This window comes from Phyllobates terribilis, unplaced genomic scaffold (assembly GCF_046119375.1).
Source record: "Phyllobates terribilis strain yellow unplaced genomic scaffold, ASM4611937v1 Scaffold_7__3_contigs__length_470593459, whole genome shotgun sequence".
Lineage (NCBI taxonomy): Eukaryota > Metazoa > Chordata > Amphibia > Anura > Dendrobatidae > Phyllobates > Phyllobates terribilis.
This window is the reverse complement of record NW_027362767.1, coordinates 57,240,903-57,260,443: the sequence shown is the minus strand read 5'-3', so window position 1 is coordinate 57,260,443 and position 19,541 is coordinate 57,240,903. Positions and strand designations below refer to the sequence as shown.

The 19,541-nt window shown below is 45.2% G+C and overlaps 1 protein-coding gene across 1 annotated transcript in view; it reads left to right on the top strand.

The window, feature by feature from the left end:
* The window catches only part of LOC141152861 (uncharacterized), a 47,765-nt gene that overhangs the window by 23,813 nt on the left and 4,411 nt on the right, over positions 1-19,541 (top strand). Inside the window, exons 4-8 of the mRNA XM_073637508.1 lie at positions 489-590; positions 5,170-5,270; positions 8,506-8,601; positions 19,169-19,292; positions 19,424-19,525. Coding sequence (XP_073493609.1) covers positions 489-590; positions 5,170-5,270; positions 8,506-8,601; positions 19,169-19,292; positions 19,424-19,525 — 525 coding nt within the window. The remainder of the gene's footprint in view (positions 1-488; positions 591-5,169; positions 5,271-8,505; positions 8,602-19,168; positions 19,293-19,423; positions 19,526-19,541) is intronic.

The following is a 19,541-nucleotide window of genomic DNA, read 5'->3' as shown; positions in this document are numbered from 1 at the left end:
CTGAAAGCGGTAGGCGACTGAGCCTTGTTCTGGGGGTAAATGAGGCTCTAAGTGGTGGGAACTATATCAATTTTACATTTATAGCATAACTTGCCGATATATGTCACAAATATAAAAGATGGGAATCATCCTTTGATAAAGTCTTAGAGGTCTCAACTCTCGATGTTTGTCCAAGAAGGATTCCTAAGTATTAGGACTCTGCACCTAAACTTTATACAAGGGGGGCTATGAATTTTCGAGTGTGCTGCAGGTCATATTAATCTGTATTGGCATTGCAGTATTGACTTGAATGGGGCTCAGCTGCAATTCCAAACACAACCTATAGTCAAGAATGGCACTGTGACCGAAAAAAAAAAACAATCCTTTTTTTCTTATACTATTCAATCCTTTAATTGCATATTTAGTACATAGTAATAATAAAATAGTGTATTATTATTAGTAGTATTATTTTCAGTGCAATGATGAAACCCATCATCTTTCCATTACAGGAAGCAATGTACAGAACATTAGTTGAAATTCTTCAGAGTGAAATTGTTTGGAATTCGTATCCAGGCGGTGAAGTTCGGTATTATTTCACTGATGTCTTACAGGTAACATTTGAGATAGGTATTATTCTCCTTCTACATATTTGCCATTGGTTAACCCCTTTACCCCCGAGGGTGATTTGCACGTTAATGACCAGGCAAATTTTTACAATTCTGACCACTGTCACTTTATGAAGTAATTACTCTGGAACGCTTCAACGGATCCCACTGATTCTGAGATTGTTTTTTCGTGACATATTGTACTTCATCATAGTGGTAAAATTTCTTCGATATCGCTTGCATTTATTTGTGAAAAAATTGGAAATTTGGCAAAAGTGTTGAAAATTTTGCAATTTTGCAATTTTCAAACTTTGAATTTTCATGCCCTTAAAGAAGTTGTTCACAACTTTTTATCACCCCCCCCAATGTATTCCCCCAGTGCTCCTGAGGGATTTTATAATTACCTTATGTTGCAGATACTGCCCGTGAGCCGCTCACAGGCATCACGTGACCCGCCACTGATGTCACGTCAAGTGAGGCGTGACATCAGTGACGCGGTCCCCGCAGTGGATGTTGGGTTGTGGGCGGGGTTACCCCCCCCGTCACACCCAGCATCCACGCTTTCCCAATGAATGAGGAGAGGGAGAGCGTGCGGTGGATGCCGGGTGTGACGTGCAGGGTAACCCCACCCACAGCCCAGCATCCACCGGTGGAGCGCAGAAGAGAGATACCCCCGGCTGCATCCGGAATCATGACGTGACATCAGTGGATGTCAGAGCCGCCTGCAGCCAGGGGTCACGTGATGCCTGTGAGCGGTCAGTGATAGCGTAATTACAAAAAACACTTAGGGGCCCCGGGGGAAAACATTGGGGGGGTAATAAAATGTAGTGAACAATCCCTTTAAATCAGAGAGTTATGTCACACAAAATAGGTAATAAATAACACTTCCCACATGTCTACTTTACATCAGAACAATTTTGGAACCAAAACTTTTTTTTGTTAGGGAGCTATAAGGGTTAAAAGTTGACCAGCGATTTCTCAATTTTACAACAAAATTTACAAAACAATTTTTTTAGGGACCACATCATATTTGAAGTGACTTTGAGGGGCCTTTATGACAGAAAATACCCAAAAGTGACACCATTCTAAAAACTGCACCCCTCAAGGTGCTCAAAACCACATTCAAGAAGTTTATTAACCCTTCAAGTGCTTCACAGGAATTTTTGAAATGTGTAAGAAAAAAATTAACATTTATTTTTTTTTCGCAAAAATGTTACATTAGACCCCAATTTTTTTATTTTTGCAAGGGTAACAGGAAAAAATGGATCCCAAAATTTGTTGTGCAATTTCTCCTGAGCACGCCAATACCCCATATGTGGGCGAAAACCACTGTTTGGGCGCACGGCAGGATTCGGTAGGGAAGGAGCGCCATTTTACTTTTTGAATGTAAAATTTGCTTGAATAATTAGCGGACGCCATGTTGCGTTTGGGGAGACCCTGATGTGCCTAAACAGTGGAAACCCTCCAAAAGTGACACCATTTTGGAAACTAGACCCCTCAGGGAACTTATCTAGATGTGTGGTGAGCACCTTGAACTCCCAGGTGCTTCACAGAAGTTTATAACATTGAGCCGTAAAAATAAAATTTTTACATTTTTCCCACAAAAATGTTTTTCAGCCCCCAATTTTGCATTTTCATAAGGGTAATAGGAGAAATTGCACCATATGATTTGTTGTGCAGTCTCTCTTGAGTAAGCCGATACCCCATATGTGGGGGAAAACGACTGTTTTGATGCACGGCAGGGCTCAGAAGGGAAGGAGCACTGTGTGATTTTTTGAACGCAAAATTGGCAGGAATTGAGAGCAGACGCCATGTCGCGTTTGGAGAGCCCCTGATATACCTAAACAGTGGAAACCCCCCAAAAGTGACCCCATTTTGGAAACTAGACCCCTCAAGGATTTTATTAAGGGGTGTAATGAACATTTTGAACCCAGAGGTACGACACAGAAATTGATAACCTTAGGTCATCATATTAAATAAGTTGTCATTAGTCTTGAGCGCAAGTGCTCGCTACTTGAGTTTGCATCAGATACTCAGGTATGCACCAAGTATCGCGGGTGCTCGAGTGACATGCTCGAGTCCCCACCCCGCATGTCTCACAGTTTTTAGACACCCAAAAAAACATGCGGGGATCACTTGGGCATGGCAGGCAATCCCCGCAAGGTTTTTTTGGCCGCAAAGCATGTGGGGCGGAGACTCCAGCATGTCACTCGAGCACCCGCGATACTCAGTGCATACCCGAGCACCCGATGCAAACTCAAGTAGCGAGCACTTGCGCTCAACACTGGTCGCCATATCGTCATCATTTTTTTTCTTTACTTTTGAAAAAATCCCAACCCCAACCTTAACCCTAGCACAACCCTAACCCTAGCACAACCCAAACCCTAGAGTTTATTTTTTACGCCTTTCCTCGTGCCGTATAAGTGATTAGATGACTTTATTCTTTGGGTCGGTGTGATTACAGAGATACCAGATTCATATCGGGTTTTTATGATTGACAGCTGTCACACACTAAAAGACGCTTTTTTTTGCAAAGACTACTGGTAGTTTTTTTTATCGCCATATTTTGAGAGCTATAATTTTTCCATATTTCGACCAACAGAGTCATGTGACAGCTTATTTTTTGCGGGACGTGTTGACGTTTTTATTGGTACCATTTTCAGGCACATGACATTTTTTGATTGCTTTCTATTCCGATTTTTGGGAGGCAGAATAAACAAAAACCAACAATTCCGGAATTGTTTTTCTTGGGGCTTTTTTTATGCCGTTCCGCGTGTGGTAAAATTCATAAGGCAGCTTTATTCTTCGGGTCAGTATGATTACAGCGGTACTACATTTATTTATTTTTTTTTTATGTTTTGGCGCTTTTATACAATAAAAGCTATTTTATAGAAAAAATAATTTTTTTGCATCACTTTATTCTGAGAGCTATGACTTTTTTATTTTTCGGCTGATGGAGCTGTATGGCAGCTTGTTTTTTGAGGGACAAGATGACGTTGTCAGCGGTACCATTTTTATTTACATTCGTCTTTTTGGTCGCGTTTTATTCCATTTTTTGTTTGGCGGTATGATGATAAAGGATCGTTTTTTGCTTAGTTTTTTATTTTTATTTTTTACCGTGTTCACTAAAGGGGTTAACTAGTGGGACAGTTTTATAGGTCAGGTCGTTCCGGATGCGGCGATACCAAATGTGTGTACTTTTTAGTGTTTGTTTTTTTTTTCAGAATAATATTTATTCATGGGTAAAATATATTTTTATTTTTTGGGGATTATTTTTTTCATTTTTTTAACATATTTTTACAATTTTTTTTTTCACTTTCTGATTATTTTTTTAACTTTTATACTTTGTCCCACTATGGGGCTTTCATTTTTTTCACCCAGATCGCCTGTATAGCATATAGAAATGCTGCAGCAGCACCTCTATGCTATGCAGGCTGCAGCCCTGTGCACACAAGTTAGGTAGACCGCTCACTGAGCACGATCTACCTAACTTCCTGCTATCTGGTGACCCGGATGTCGTCATGACGACATCGGGTCACCGTGGCAAGCAACGGGAGCCCGCACAGACAGCGCGGGACGCCAGTGAGGAGGCAAGTATCTGCGCTTACCTCCCCTATCTCGACTTTGATTGCAGCATTTCGGGGGTTAATGTGCCGGGAGCGGTGGGGGAATGCTCCTGGCACATAGTACCGGGTGTCAGCTGTGATAATAATCTGTCACCCAGCGGCGATCACCCTGCACCGCTTGCGTGCGGACACGATCGCATTCTGCGTAATAGTAAGTCCCTGGCCCAATAGGCTCACGGCACAGGGACGTACTATTACTGGCCATGTCAGAAAGGGGTTAAAACCAATTACTTATAGGCCCAGTTGTATGTGTGGTTAGTGCCGCCCGAGGCATGGAGATCTCTTTTACTGGAAATCTCACAAATATTTCGGGAGAATTGGAAGTTATGGTATTAAAGGGGGGTTGTCTCAGATTTAATTTTTACTATTACAGGAGGAAGGAATGATACAAAATTCCTGTTAAATCTCCTGGCGATACAATGCATACACATTAGATGAACGCTGGACGAAGCTGCCGATTTTGGCGGTGCCGTCCGAACATCTGAGGCATATGGGGATGTCTCTGGGGGGTCTTCACCGATCTGATATTGATGACCTATCCTAAGGAAAGATCATAAACATTAGATGCACAGATAACCCCTTTAATTTCTCTGTAAAGTGCCGCCATTCCCTTCCAGCCGCCCTAGGCGTTTGCTTTCTTCATCCCTGCAAATCTAGATGATAACTGTGCACATATTACATAATGATCATTATGATATTTCCTTAATATAAACATGTAGTGTCTCCAAACCTCAACTTCTTCACCACAATGCTAGCTGAACGTTTTTATTTTTAGGGAAATTATCTGTTTTTACTTCCTTAAATGATTCTAAGTAAATAAGGTAGTCAGAAACATGGTAGTTAGAAACAACAGGGGACGTTCCCATCTCCCTTATGCGCAATGGATTTTCCACAACGGAATTGTAAAATAGGAAACGTGTAAAACTTAAGCCTCAACCGTGTCTTGTCTTCAAATTTAGGAAGGAACCAGGATATGCAAGGCAGTCGAAGACCTTGGGGATACCTTAGTATCTAGGCTACAATCCTTGGTTTGGGAGGAGTTTTTGCATTTTGTGACCAGGTAATAATCTGTTTATAAGGCCCCCAGCCCTTATGTTATAATGTCTTTTACGCCTCATTCAGACGTCCATCATTTTTCTCTTATGTAAAAACACAGAGCGTCGTTCATCAGTGTTTTGGATGTGATTTTCTTCAGTATTGACCATCAGTGACTTTCAGGTTTGTTTTACAGCTTCGTTTGAGTAGTAAAAGGAAAAAGAGAACTTTATTCTGCGGCTCAGTGCGATTATGGCAATACTAAATTTATACAACTTATTTTTTATTTTACTACTTTTAAAAAATCAAAATCAGCAATTCTGGCATTTTCAGCATTTTTTTTTTACGACGTTTTTTGTTGTTCGGGATAAAATGTGATCTTATTAAGTTTTCGACTTTCACAGATGTGGATATTTTCCTCTAGAATTTTCAGTTTTCAGGAGAGAATATCCTCGGCATATATCGGCATACATATCCTCTCATGTCGCCATAAATCTTGGCATGCCTCTGTATGAAGGAACATGCACGCACTTCTGTAGGAACCTGATTACCACCCCATACACATCTGAGTCATGCTATGGCTGCAATCGGGTTTTATCAAGTCTAGTAAATGTGAACCTAATATATTCAGCTGCCAGTGATACTCGAACAGTCTGCAGTTTTCCCGTCATGAAATCTTGAACTGAAAGTCCCGTCTGTGCACATGTACATGGTCCGTTGACAATGTAGGCACGAATACTGTGTAGTTTCATTGCACATCCTTTTCTTTTAGATTTTAATCTGCTAAATATAATTGTTTCCGTGTCATTTTTGCATTCTACTCTTATTTTGAATACTCTGTATCTCTGTGTGTTTCGTTATTTGTGTTTTTTTTGCACTAGATGACTAATATATATTCCAGATGCAAACAGAAATGGTCACGATGCAACTGATAAACTGTTGGTATATATATATATATATAACAGTTAGGTCCAAAAATATTTGGACAGTGACACAAGTTTTGGCATTTTAGCTGATTTCCGATTTATCATAACATATTCAAGGTACAGTTATATAATCAATATGGGCTTAAAGTGCCAACTCTCAGCTTTAATTTGAGGGTATTCGCAACCTAATTGGAGTGAGGGTTTAGGAATTACAGCTCGTAAATATGTAGCTGCTTCTTTTTAAAGGGACCAAAAGTAATCAGACAGTTATCTCAAAAGCTCTTTAATGGGCTGCATTGGCTATTCCCTCGTTAATCCATCATCAATTCAGCAGGTAAAAGGTCTGGAGCTGATTCCAGGTGTGGCATTTGCATTTGGAAGCTGTTGCTGTGAACCCACAACATGCGGTCAAAGGAGCTCTCAATGGAAGAGAAACAGACAATCATTAGGCTTAAAAAAAGAAAAAAAAATCCATCAGAAAGCTAGCAGAAATGTTAGGAGTGGCCAAATCAACAGTTTGCTACATTCTGCATAAAAAAAGAGTGCACTGGTGAGCCTGGGAACTCAAAAAGGCCTGGATGTCCACGGAAGACAACAGTGGTGGATGATCTCTACAAAGTATTAAAATGAACATTTTAGTAATGGTAAAGTAAATTTGTCTAATTACTTTTGAGCCCCTGAAATGAGGAGGCTTTGTAGAAAAATGGCTGCAATTCCTAAATGTTTCACAGGATATTTTTCTTAAACCCCTTTAATTAAACCTGAAGGTCTCCACTTCAATTGCATCTCAGTTGTTTCATTTTAAATCCAAAATAATGGCCTGCAGAGCTGAAATCACAGCGATTCGGTCGCTGTCCAAACATTTCTGGACCTAACTTTGCTGATTTGGCTGATCAAGTCTACAGAAAATAACTGCTGCAGACAATCACTGGGCACGTTAGCGGTTCCGAGGCAGACAACTACAGCAATTCTCTATAGTCAAGTGCTGTAGACAGGACTTCACTTTTGTAGCCTAATAAACTAAGTCCAAGGGGATCCCCGGAAAGGCAACACTGGGGCAACAGGGGCCAGTAAAGTGGACAAGCCTGTGGACAAGGGTGGTGCTGTTTATGGAACTGCACAGCAGCTATTAGTGTCTGATGGTGGCTTACATGAGCTTGTGGCAGGAAAATTATGGCTTTGTTGTATTGAATATTGAAAGTGCAGTTTTATGTACAGTAAAAAAGGCTTTAGGCTGTGTGCCCACTATGGTAAAACGCTGCAGAAACGCTTAAAAAACGCTTGGTAGAAGGTCTGCCATGTTCTCCAATGATAATCCGCATGTGCTGTGCACATGCTGCGGAAATTTCCGCTGCGGATTATCATTGCGGAAAAAAATGCAGCACTACCAATTATTTTGCGGAAGCGCTGCGTTTTCGCCGCCATTGACTTGCATTGGAACACATGACATCCACATCACTGCATCTGTACATGCAGAATCCACATGCGTTTCAATGTGCGGATGGTACCAGGGTGTGGAGGACAGGAGACTCTCCTCCAGACCCGGGTACCATAGAACCTGTAAAAAAAGAATAAAATAAAAAATAAATATTATACTTACCTTCTGATGGCCCCCGGTCTCCTTGTCTTCGCTTGCTGGCAGATCGCGGTGTACTGAAGGACCTGTGCTGACATCATTTAGTCATGTGACGGCAGGTCCTTCAGTGTACCGCGAGCTGCTGGCAAGCCAGGACGGAGTGAATCAAGACTCCGGGGGCCATCAGAAGGTAAGTATAGATTTATTTTTTACCATTCTTTCGGTCACACTATATATGCCGGTTGCCGGTTGCATGGATTTATATAGTGTGAACAAGTTGTCAAGCACTTTCCAAGTGATGCTGAAATCGCATGGAAAGCGCTTGATAACCCGCATGCGGAAATGCATGTGAAGAACGCTTCACATCCGCATGTCCCTGGCAGGAAAACGCATGTACAATCCGCATGTACAATCCGCATGTACAATCCGCATGTACAATCCACATGTACAATCCACATGTACAATCCGCATATACAATCCGCATGCATTTTTTCTGCCAGGGAGATGCAGAAACGCTCAGGACAAATCCGGAGCATTTTTGCATCATGGGCACATAGCCTTACATTATGATTTCACTGTTCGCTATTTCTTTTTTGCTTTTTCATACTTGGAATCAAACAAACACCACGAAAACACTCCAAGAGCAAAGATGTAAAATAACCACAAAGCTGTGACGTGGGAGTGCAGTGAAAATGGTGGAAAATCTTTGTGTGAGCCCAGATAGGACAAATATATATGTGTTTTTTTTTTCAATTTAGGTATAAAACATTCCTTATGGAGAAACTGGGTGGACCGTCCTCTGAGAATGGGATCTGCGTTGGGATCCGAATTGTTAAGAATTGCAGCATTTTACGGTAATTACCATATTTTTTAAGAGATTAATACATTTTTGGAGTTTTTGTGTGTCTGTTATCTATTGATTTTTCTATGTAATATACAGTGCTGTGCATAAATGAGTACACCCCCTTTGAAAAGTAAGATTTTAATCAATATCTCACTCAGCACAAGAACAATTTCCCAAATTTTCATGAGACTGAGTTTTATAGAACATTTTTTTTTTAAACCATAACATGAAACTAAGGTTAATAATATAACTTTCATTACAAAATCTTCAGTTTTACTCAAGTTAGTTGATGCAAAAATGAGTACACCTCACATCAAAAACTATTAGATCCAGTATTTTGTATGACCTTCATGATTTTTAAGAACAGCACCAAATCTTCTAGGCATGGAAGGAACAAGTTGGCGACATATTGAAACATCTAGCTTTTTCTTTTCGAGCTCTTATAGAGCCTGGATGCTGGATGGAGAGTGATGACAACTTGTGTCTTCAGAATTCCCCATAGGTGTCCAGTTGGGCTCAGATCAGGAGACACTTGGCCACTGAATCACTTTCACCCTGTTCTTCTTCAGAATTGCAACAGATGTGTGTTTTGGATCATTGTCATGTTGGAAAAGTGAACGTCTACCAAGGGCACGGAGTGATGGCAGCATCTTTATTTTCACTATAGAGCAGCACATCTGGGAATTCATGATACCAACAATGACATGTAGCTCCTGACACTAGCAGCGCTTATGTGCCCCACGTAAGGACACTGCCACCACCATGTTCCTACATTTATTTTTCTAAATGCCTGGTGCCTACAGTGCAAAATGGTGGTGACAGTGAAAGAGAAGATGCCGCCATCACTCCATGCCCTTGGTAGACGTGCACTTGCCAACATAACAATGAACTAAAACACACATCAGTTGCATCTCTGAAGAAGAACAGAGTGAAAGTGATTCAGTGGCCAAGTGTCTCCTGATCTGACCCCAACCTAACACATGCGGGGAATTCTGAATAGATAAGTTGTCATCCCTCTCCATCCAATACCCAGGCTCGTAAAGAGCTCATTCTTGAAGAAAGGAAAAAGATACAATATGTTACAAAAGTTTCAAAATAATAAAAAGTTACAAAATAGTTACAAAAGTTACAATATGTCACCAACTTGTTCCTTCCACGCCTAGAAGACTTGATGCTGTCCTTAAAATTCATGGAGGTCATACAAAATACTATATGTAGTAGTTTTTGATGTGGGGTGTACTCATTTTTACATCAACTACCTTGAGTAAAACTGAAAATTTTGTAATGAAAATTACATTATTAACCTTAGTTTTATGTTATGGCTTAAAAAAATGTTCTATGACACTGTCTTATCAAAATTTTAGAAATTGTTCTTGTGTTGAGTGAGATATTGATTAACATCCTACTTTTCAAAGGGGGTGTACTCATTTATGCTGAGCACTGTACATTTATACATCAAGTAATTAATTTAATATCTAATCGTTTTCTATAATAATAATAATAATAATAATAGAGGACAGTAATGAGTAATCCAGATTTCTTGTTTTTGCTTTTCCCACATCCTGATATAAACAGTGATCGCATGAAATTATTGTGCAATTGTTCATTTCTTATTGATTATATTGAATCCTAAATACAAAACGGACTATTTGTATAAATATATTTCTGTTTCCAAAGCACGGCAATGACAGTCCAAGGTGCATTCACCAGATCTGCATTTCTGTATGGCCAGACGGGAATATGTAGGTGCACTGATGACAGTGCACCCACATATGTGTTTGAGCACTAAGTCTGTGAACCCCTTTAATGTTGGCCAAGCCTGACAATTTTAGCAGGAACAATGGACTGTTTAATCTGTAGAGGAGGATCCGGATGTTCCCCTGATGGCAGATGCCGGAGAAAATAAGTCATATTGCAAGGCTCGTTAAAGAGTCAATATTGACTTGTAGGATTGAAGCTTCCAATAGGTGGCACTAGAGTTCTAGTCCTCTTTCTCTCTGAAGAGACAATTTGCTTATTTAATTTCCACGAGGAGCGTGCATAGCATATAAGTCTCCACACTTTGACATGCCAGGCTTAGCATGTCACTCTCCACAAGGAGACACGTTGCCCCTTAGACTCCAGACCAGAGCCTCTCACCTAGTCAAATCAGATCTCATATTTTGCACCGATGAGGGGCAACACCACGAAACATCGTGTCTGCAAACTGAGATTCTGGTTTGGCTTTAATCCTAAGTCATATTGCAAGGCTCATTAAAGAAGTTACAGAGAGTGAGGGTAAAACAGCGTGGCAATACTTTATTGAACCACAAAGCGGACCATAAACAGATAAAACAGTCCCAACAAATACCCAAGATGAGCAAAGAGAAATAGACCATAAGTGTTAAAAAAAAACCTCAGGGTACAATATAGTTAAGAAACAATGTGATGACTAAAAAATAAGTACTTTATTAAATATATTTAAAAAGACACACATTGTATGATTCCATATATTATCAGACATAATATGGGCAGGTGAGGCAACAGAGGGTAGATAGAGACACAGTTGGTATCAAATATAAACCAAAGATGCAATCACATAGTCCAACCAATACAATCAATTGGTCACACCAAAAGGTGTGTAGGTCAGGTTACAATAATATTAATCATATGGCCTAAACAAAGGTCAATATAAATAATCAATCAAAAGTCAAATCCTACAGCACACAATAATGCAAGTATCGCATGAGTAAGGCTGGGTAAAGCATACTTAGTAACAGGTGAGAGATAACCAACAGTGTCAGGAGAAGCCCCGACACGTGTTTCCGTACTTCCTCAGGGGGCAGTGGTGGGGTGTGTGTGGATACAATGCCTCTTATATATGTGAGCCGTCAAGAGACAGAGGTGGGTACTGAGCAATAGAGGCGCATAGCGCCGCGCACCCCTGGTCATTGGTGACAGCGGTGCGGTCTCAGGCTGCGTCCCGGAAGAGGGGAACTCCCCCATTGACGTCACATGTTCCGGCGCGCCGCCCACCAGAGACCGCGTCACAGTCACAAGATGGTACAACCCAAGATACCCAAGATGGTGCAACATTACACAGTCTCACCCTTCCTTCTCCGCCCGCCTGGGATACAACAGCTGTGACTTTGGAGACTTCCAGGGATGACTACCTCAACTAGTGGCCCCCCCGCTTCTGGCGGGCCCCCAGAGAGAGAAGGTAGCATAAAGCTTAGGAAGCTAGCAGTCCATCGAGGTACAAGGCAAGGAGACCCGAGGGTCCCAACCTGGCCTCTCCGAGAGTTTCCGTGGGTTGCAGGCGACCGATGGGTCCCTCCTGGCAACCCCCAACAACATATCCATGGGGCCAGGTGACTTCTTCGTTCCACCCTGGTCTCCCCAAAATGTATCCATGTCTCTCTGATAGTTAATGGAGTAGATCCGAATTTTTCCAGTCAGGGCCGGTACCTTCAGGCTAGACTCATATAGAATTCAAATCTGTGTCTCTTTGGGTAATGTCATGCAATCCATCTACTGTCCTGAAGGATGTCTCTCATTCTCCTTGTAAAGTCTTCCTACAATCTCTGTTTCAAGTCTGACTGCTACAAAAACACATGTCCCTTTTGCTTCTCTGGGCTCAGCCCCCTGAATAGCAGAACTGCTCTCACCTCCCCTCCAAAGCTAAGTGTGCATTTGTGGAGGTATCTTTCTCAGATGACCTCATCACCTGGGTCTACATGTGAGACTCCCTGTGGTGAAGGCTCCTCTGGATCTTCTTTGAACACTTACACAATGGGCCTAGACCCGAGACGATTTTTTGAACAATGGTTACAGGCTCCTGAGATACTAATGAGATTAGTGGAATGCTGGACACTTTTCAAAACTGGTGTACATAAACTGACCAGCAAGCAGAACATTAATAAAACACAACCAGCCATTTCTAATTAAACACAATAAGGTATTTCTCTTGGATTAACAAATCTAATCGTCTGGCTAATTAAGATTTTATGCTGTATCGTCACAAGTTACAACCCAGGAAAAGTTTGGTGTATTGTAAATCATTTATTTTTAAAAGGAATTTATCATCAAAAATGACCTATTGTCATTAAATCAAGTTTTTATGTTAAACATTTTTTTCAATATTTTTAATAAGTAATGGCCACAGTTCGCTTCCTCCCCCTCCCTGTACAATGACTTTTGCACAGGTCACTGAGCATGCCCACAACACTCCCATAAGTCAATGGACATCTCCATTCTATTGATATCAGAGGCCCACGTGGCTGATGTAAAGAATATATCTAAATACTGTTAACTGAAGCTAAAGATGGCCACCCCATAATCATTTACAGAAAACACAATTTAAAAATAATGTGCAAAAATAATATGCATCAGTAACTGGTTTTAATCATTAACAATAACAAAGTTGATATATTTTATATTTAACAGTAATATGGCGCTGGCAGGAGAAAAGTATTCTGCATTAGTATGTCAGATCACAAGTCACCCAGATGTACCATGGAAAATGTCACTATACGAGAGTGTGGGGGAGTTCATGTGATACTTAGAAGATTTATTTTGGGTGTGTGAGAGGGTGAGATAAGCTGCAGAATGGATTGTGTTGGAGCTAATGCAAAGGTTGATCATGTAATTCCAAACCCACTGCCATTTATTTAGATTTGGTCCTTGTTGGGAAGACTTGACAGCTAAACTAAATACATGGCTGCAAGGATTTGCATTTGTTTAACCATATAGGCGTGAATGAGGTTTGGCGCTAATGATTGGGTTTGCATTTGACACTTTGTGCAATTGTAAGCCAATCGTGTTATGGATAAGTGTGGCGCCCCTGAGGGTTCGGTCGCCACAGAGGTACTGCATCTCACCCAGAGGTGTGGTATCCCACTCTCAGGTAAGGAAGGAGTACAGCTCAGGACCCTAACACCTGCATCCAACACACCACTCCAGGCCAGCAGGAGGGGCAAGATGCCTCTGGTCCTTGCTGAGCCCCTTTCCTGGCTGGAGTGGGGGGAACCCAGAGAGGGGGAACCATGTAGTGAGTGTGGGTGGAGGAAGTAGCTTAGGGGAGCACATGAGAGGAAGGTATAAAAAGGGAAGCCATCTTGTGAGATGAGATTAGTTCAGTCTGAGGAGAGAAAGAGAACAGTAAACAGTGAGAGGATTGGAGCAGGGCTCTGCAGGAGCTCTCCTCAGGCAGAGGGCCTGAGGAGAGGCCCAGGACTGAAGAAAGAGGAGAGGGAGCAGGAAGGGCTCCAGGAACGAAAGAAGGGACCCCAGGGGTACGGGCAGTGCTGGAGGCCACCCGTACGCCCAAATCTACCAGGAGGTGGAGGGGTCAGGCCACACAAAGGGGACCGGTCCCTCAACTAGCAGAGAACTCTATGTCTTAACTAGAAACCGGAGGCTGCAGTATTTCAAGTCCTGCAGCCAACATTCCGACAAGGCCCGCAGGTACCGGATTGGGACACTAGGTATGAGGTGCAGGGAGACGGCCAGGGAGAAGACACAGAAGGGGGTCCTGCTAAGTACTCCGGAGCTATCTGAGGGTGGACTGAACCCCTCACTGAGTAAGCGCAGCACGGCGAGGGAAGTTACTTTGGCGTCTGCAACTTGGACTGCAATAACCGTGAGTAAAGACCCTGAGGACTGCACTTCCTTGTCTCTGTGTTTCTTGCTGCGCCATCAGCCCCTGCACTACAACGCCCAGCAAAACCCATACCATCTACACTGCCCTGGAGCTAAGCTCTACCTGTGGAGAGCCACACCATCCCTGCTGCAGTAACATCAGCTCCAGAGGACCTGCTCCGCAGCGGCGGCTCCCCTAGCCGCATACCACAGGTGGCTTCACGAACTGTATACAAACAATATAAATCCCCTATAAATAAACCCCTATTATTGACCGCCCTGGGTCACGGACTGGGTCACCGCCACTGTGACATCCCCCAGTATCTACCGGCCCGTCACCGGGTACCCCACAGCCCAGGGGGCGCGTCATAAGTGTAGCGCCCCGAGGGTTCGGCCGCTACAGGGGTATTGCACCTCAGACCAGAGGTGTGATATTCCACTCCCAGGTAAGGATGGAGTATGGACAAGGGCTCAGTTAGCTGCATGCAGCACACACACCCCATTTCCGAGGGACAGCTCAACGGTGCTCCCACTAGACAGAAGTGCAGGCACGACCGACCATGTCCCTGCTGGAGTGGGGAGGGGGGTGGAATACCCAGTGCTGTAGGGGCAGATAGGGGTTGGTTCCTGAGCGTAGGAAGGAGCCCATTGGTTGCTGGTCACCTGGGCTCATGGCTAGAGGGAGGTATAAAAGGTGGGCACCATCTGAGATCTAGGTTCGTTCTGTGGAGAGGAGAAGACAGGGAGCAGCAGCTCAGGCTGAGTGCTGCTCCAGAGGCAGGCCTAGAGAAGAGGCCGGGGCCTGAGAGGAGAAGGAGAAGTGGGCCTGGAGAAGAGGGCGAGGAGGAGGTGAAGGGGAGCTGAGATTCTGGCTCATCTCAGCTCCAAGAGAAAGGAACAGAAACAGAAAGGAACTGCAAAGAAGGAGAGACAGAGAAACAGAAGGGCTCAGGAACAAGAAGGTGGAAGGGACCCTAAGAACCCACGAGAATCCAGGGTGCAGGGTCAGGCAGATTAAGGGTACCGGATCCCAAGTTGGTGGAGGAGAAACAACCCTCAGCCAAAGACCGGTCGTCGTGATCATATATTGGTGCGACACCTCATCAAACCTGCTAGTAAGGCACCATATAGGACAGCGGAGGACGGGGCCCACGTTTAACCGCACAGGTCCGCGGCAGCTGGACAAAAGTGGGTCACTGGTGAGGCAGGCCAGAGAAAGGATAAAAGGGGGTCCTGTGCCATGCTCCTGAACTGCCTGGGAGTTGACCGAGCCCCTCACCTGGTGGACGCAGCACGGCTCGGGCGGTCACTGCTGGTCGAAGTGACTTGGAACAAACGAACTGTGAGTAAAGACCCTGGACTGTAACTTGTTGTCTGTGTGCTCCTTCGCGCCTCCAGCACTATCAGCACCGGGACCCGCACTACCATCACTCCCAACATCCACTACACTGCCCTGGGGCTGCACTCTTCCCGTGGGGAGTCACATCACCTCAGCTGCACCCATCATCAGCCCCAGCGGACTGCCTTGCAGCGGCGGTTCCTAATAACCGCAATCCACGGGTGGCGTAGTCGGACATTATTTGGAGCGCATAGCAGACTACCATTGGCCTGACCACCCTGATCCGCGGGACCGGGCCGCCACTACTACTACCCCCATCGTTCCCCTATCGCCCGGATCCGCGTGCCCCACGGCCCAGGGGGCGAGTCATAAGCATGGCTTCCAACTTTGAAGTATCGTAAAACCCCTCTAAGCCCCCCATCCTGGGACTTTTGGGTGCCCCAAATAAGGCGGTATTGTGCCTGCAAGTGTTTTGGCACCACCATGGCATGGATAACATCATCCGTCTGACGATATTAAGGTGGAGTGGTTAGAATGGCCCTACAGTGATGTGAGTGAATGCGTTATGTTCATCCGCCAAAAATATATCTCCCATAAATATTGGATCGATGCAAACCCCAATATTCATCACTGACAACTGGCTCCAGAAAGTCTGGGACCAGTCCTTTGAACAGAGGAAGCTTTTGCCTTAGAAGTTTACTTCTCAGCCTCTGAATATATACAAATCCTTGGCTTAGTGTCAGGTTCTCATAGCAGATCTCCTGTTGTAATTACCTGGTCACGGCAGGAGGTCCTACTTAAATGGAGGTTGAAGTGTGTTACGCTCACGCCCGGACTGACTGGCGTGAGCGTGGTTAGTGGTCCCATTGGGCCACGAACCGAGGAGTGCCTGGAGGGGCATGACTAGGGGCCTTGCCAGATACGACCACGAACACAAGGCGGCTTAATCGACTCCGTGGTCCGAGGAGGGACGTGGGAGGTGGCCCTGGTGCTACTCCAGGTCAGACCCCGGTAACAGCTGTTGACCCACAGCGGGGAATGCAGGAACGGGCAGATTTGGCTGGTATGCAGACAGGTGGGTACTGGCAGGCATGGCTGGTATGCAGACAGGCGGGTACTGGCAGGCACGGCTGGTATGCAGACAGGCGGGTACAGGCAGGTTCGGCTGGTATGCAGACAGGCCGGTACTGGCAGGTAGGAAAACAGGCTGGATAGGGACCAGTACAGACTGGGATACAGGAACAGAGCCGCAGGTGCGGAGGACAAGCAGAGCAGAGCAGAACCGCAGGTGCGCGGGACAAGCAGAGCAGAGCAGAACCACAGGTGCGGGGGACAAGCGGAGCAGAGCTGAACCGCAGGTGGGGGGGACAAGAGGAGCAGAGCAGAGCAGAACCGCAGGTGCGGGGGACAAGCGGAGCAGAGCAGAACCGCAGGTGCAGAGGACAAACAGAGCAGAGCAGAACTGCAGTTGCGGAGGACAAGCAGAGCAGAGCAGAACCGCAGGTGCGGAGGACAAGCAGAGCAGAACCACAGGTGCGGGGGACAAGCAGAGAAGAGCAGAACCTCAGGTGCGCAGGACAAACAGAGCAGAGTAGAAACGCAGGTGCAGAGGACAAGCGGAGCAGAGCAGAGCAGAACCGCAGGTGCGGAGGACAAGCGGAGCAGAGCAGAACCGCAGGTGCGGAGGACAAGCAGAGCAGAACCGCAGGTGCGGGGGACAAGTGGAGCAGAGCAGAACCGTAGGTGTGGGGGACAAGTGGAGCAGAGCAGAACCGCAGGTGCGGGGGACAAGCGGAGCAGAGCAGAACGCAACAGCAGGTGTGGAGGACAAGCGGAGCAGAGCAGAGCGGAACCGCAGGTGCGGAGGACAAGCGGAGCAGGGCAGAACCGCAGGTGCGGAGGACAAGCGGAGCAGAGCAGAACCGCAGGTGCAGAGGACAATCGGAGCAGAGCAGAACTGCAGGTGCGGAGGACAAGCGGAGCAGAGCAGAACTGCAGGTGCGGAGGACAAGCAGAGCAGAGCCGAACTGCAGTTGCGGAGGACAAGCAGAGCAGAGCAGAACCTCAGGTGCGGAGGACAAGCGGAGCAGAGCAGAGTGGAACCGCAGGTGCGGAGGACAAGCGGAGCAGAGCAGAGCGGAACCGCAGGTGCGGAGGACAAGCGGAGCAGAGCAGAACGGAACCGCAGGTGCGGAGGACAAGTGGAGCAGGGCAGAGCAGAAACTCAGGTGCGGAGGACAAGCAGAGCAGAGCGGAACCGCAGGTGCGGAGGACAAGCGGAGCAGAGCGGAACCGCAGGTGCAGAGAACAAGCGGAGCAGAGCAAAGCAGAACCGTAGGTGCAGAGGACAAGTGGAGCAGAGCGGAACCGTAGGTGTGGAGGACAAGCAGAGCAGGGCAGAGCAGAGCAAAGCTGCAGGTGCGCAGGGCAAGCAGAGCAGAGCGGAGTAGAGCCGCAGGTGCAGGCAGACAGGACAGGGCTCTGTTCATATGGAACAGACTGGGAAACACAGGAAGATAGCTAGAGCACAGGAGGTAGAAACGGAGGCAGGGAAACGGGACAAGCAGAGCCAGATACACACAAGGTACTTGCAATGAAGTAGCGAGTGGACGCAAAGCTCACAAGCAGAAGTACAGAGAGAACGAGTTGGAGTTAGGTACTGGTTCAGACACTGCAGGAAAAGGGAAGGATCGAACTTAGAGACAAACAGGTAACGGACTAGGACACAGTTCAGACAGGAACACTGGAACGAGATACAGGAACGAGCCTGGGTACTCAGCCCCCAGGGTGGCAGGAATAGACTAGAAGTCACAGATACAGGTAACGGGCCTGGGTACTTAGCCCCCAGGGTGGCAGAAACAGACAAGATACAGGACAGGACCTGGCAACTCAGTTGCACAGAACACACTGAAAGAAAGTGTTGCTCAGGCACCTCCTACTGGGTGGAGGAGGTTTAAGTATCTAGTGACTCACAGCAATAGGCTGGGGATGCATTAGGACTGTGCACACTGTAACTTTAAGAATCAGGAAGTGCCAGCGCCGCCGCCTTAAGCCAGCAGACAAGAAACATGCATACAGCAAGTAAAGGAGTATAGTGCACAGCCTGGACAGATAGGTAAGTTGGCGGTCTTGCATGGTGGGAGATAGTAAGCCATGCCAGCACGCCGCCAGGGATGTTACAAAGTGTCAGCTCTTTCTCACTTCCCCAGTTATAATTAGTTTCTTACTTCCCCAGTTATAATTACTCCCATATGTACAATGTGAGGGTGATATGTCCTCTCTCTGGAGATGTCTTTATGGATTTTAATTTTTCTCTACAACATTCTCCATTTTGTCAGTCTATGTAAATCGGACTGCACTCAGATATCGTCCGAGTGCAGTCCAGTGTTTTCCATGGACTCATTGACTTGCATGGCCAAGTGCGATCTGTATCAAATTTGGGCATGTGCACAGCTCCATAGAATAACATTGGTCCGAGTGCAATCCCATGTTCTGTCGGATCGCTCTCGTACTGAAAATACGCTCGTATGTACGTGCCCTAAGGATGGGTCTTCAGTATTTTAGTCCTTAAAAACTCCTTACTTGTCTAAGACAGTTCCACATATTTTCCTCTGTTTAGAAATACGATGAATAATTTGGGTTCAGTGGAGGATCTGGAAATACAAAGAATTCAGAAACTTCTTGGGCAATGTGAGAACAAAGGGATCGATCTTGTACTCAGCAATTTGAAACCATCTTTAAAGGTAATATTTCCATCACATTAGGGTGATTTATTTTATGGAATATGCAGTTATAAGCCTATATGTTGGCAATTCAATAACACAAAAAAATTCCAAGTTTTCGTTTACTTTCAAAATACCTTTTCTCACTTCAGGAAGCTTTCCAAAATTACTTTAAGAAGAGATGCAATAACTATGAGAATGTGCTCAGGCACTTAAAACGTGCATTAATAAAGGAGGACATTCAACATGACCAGGTAAATAAAATACACT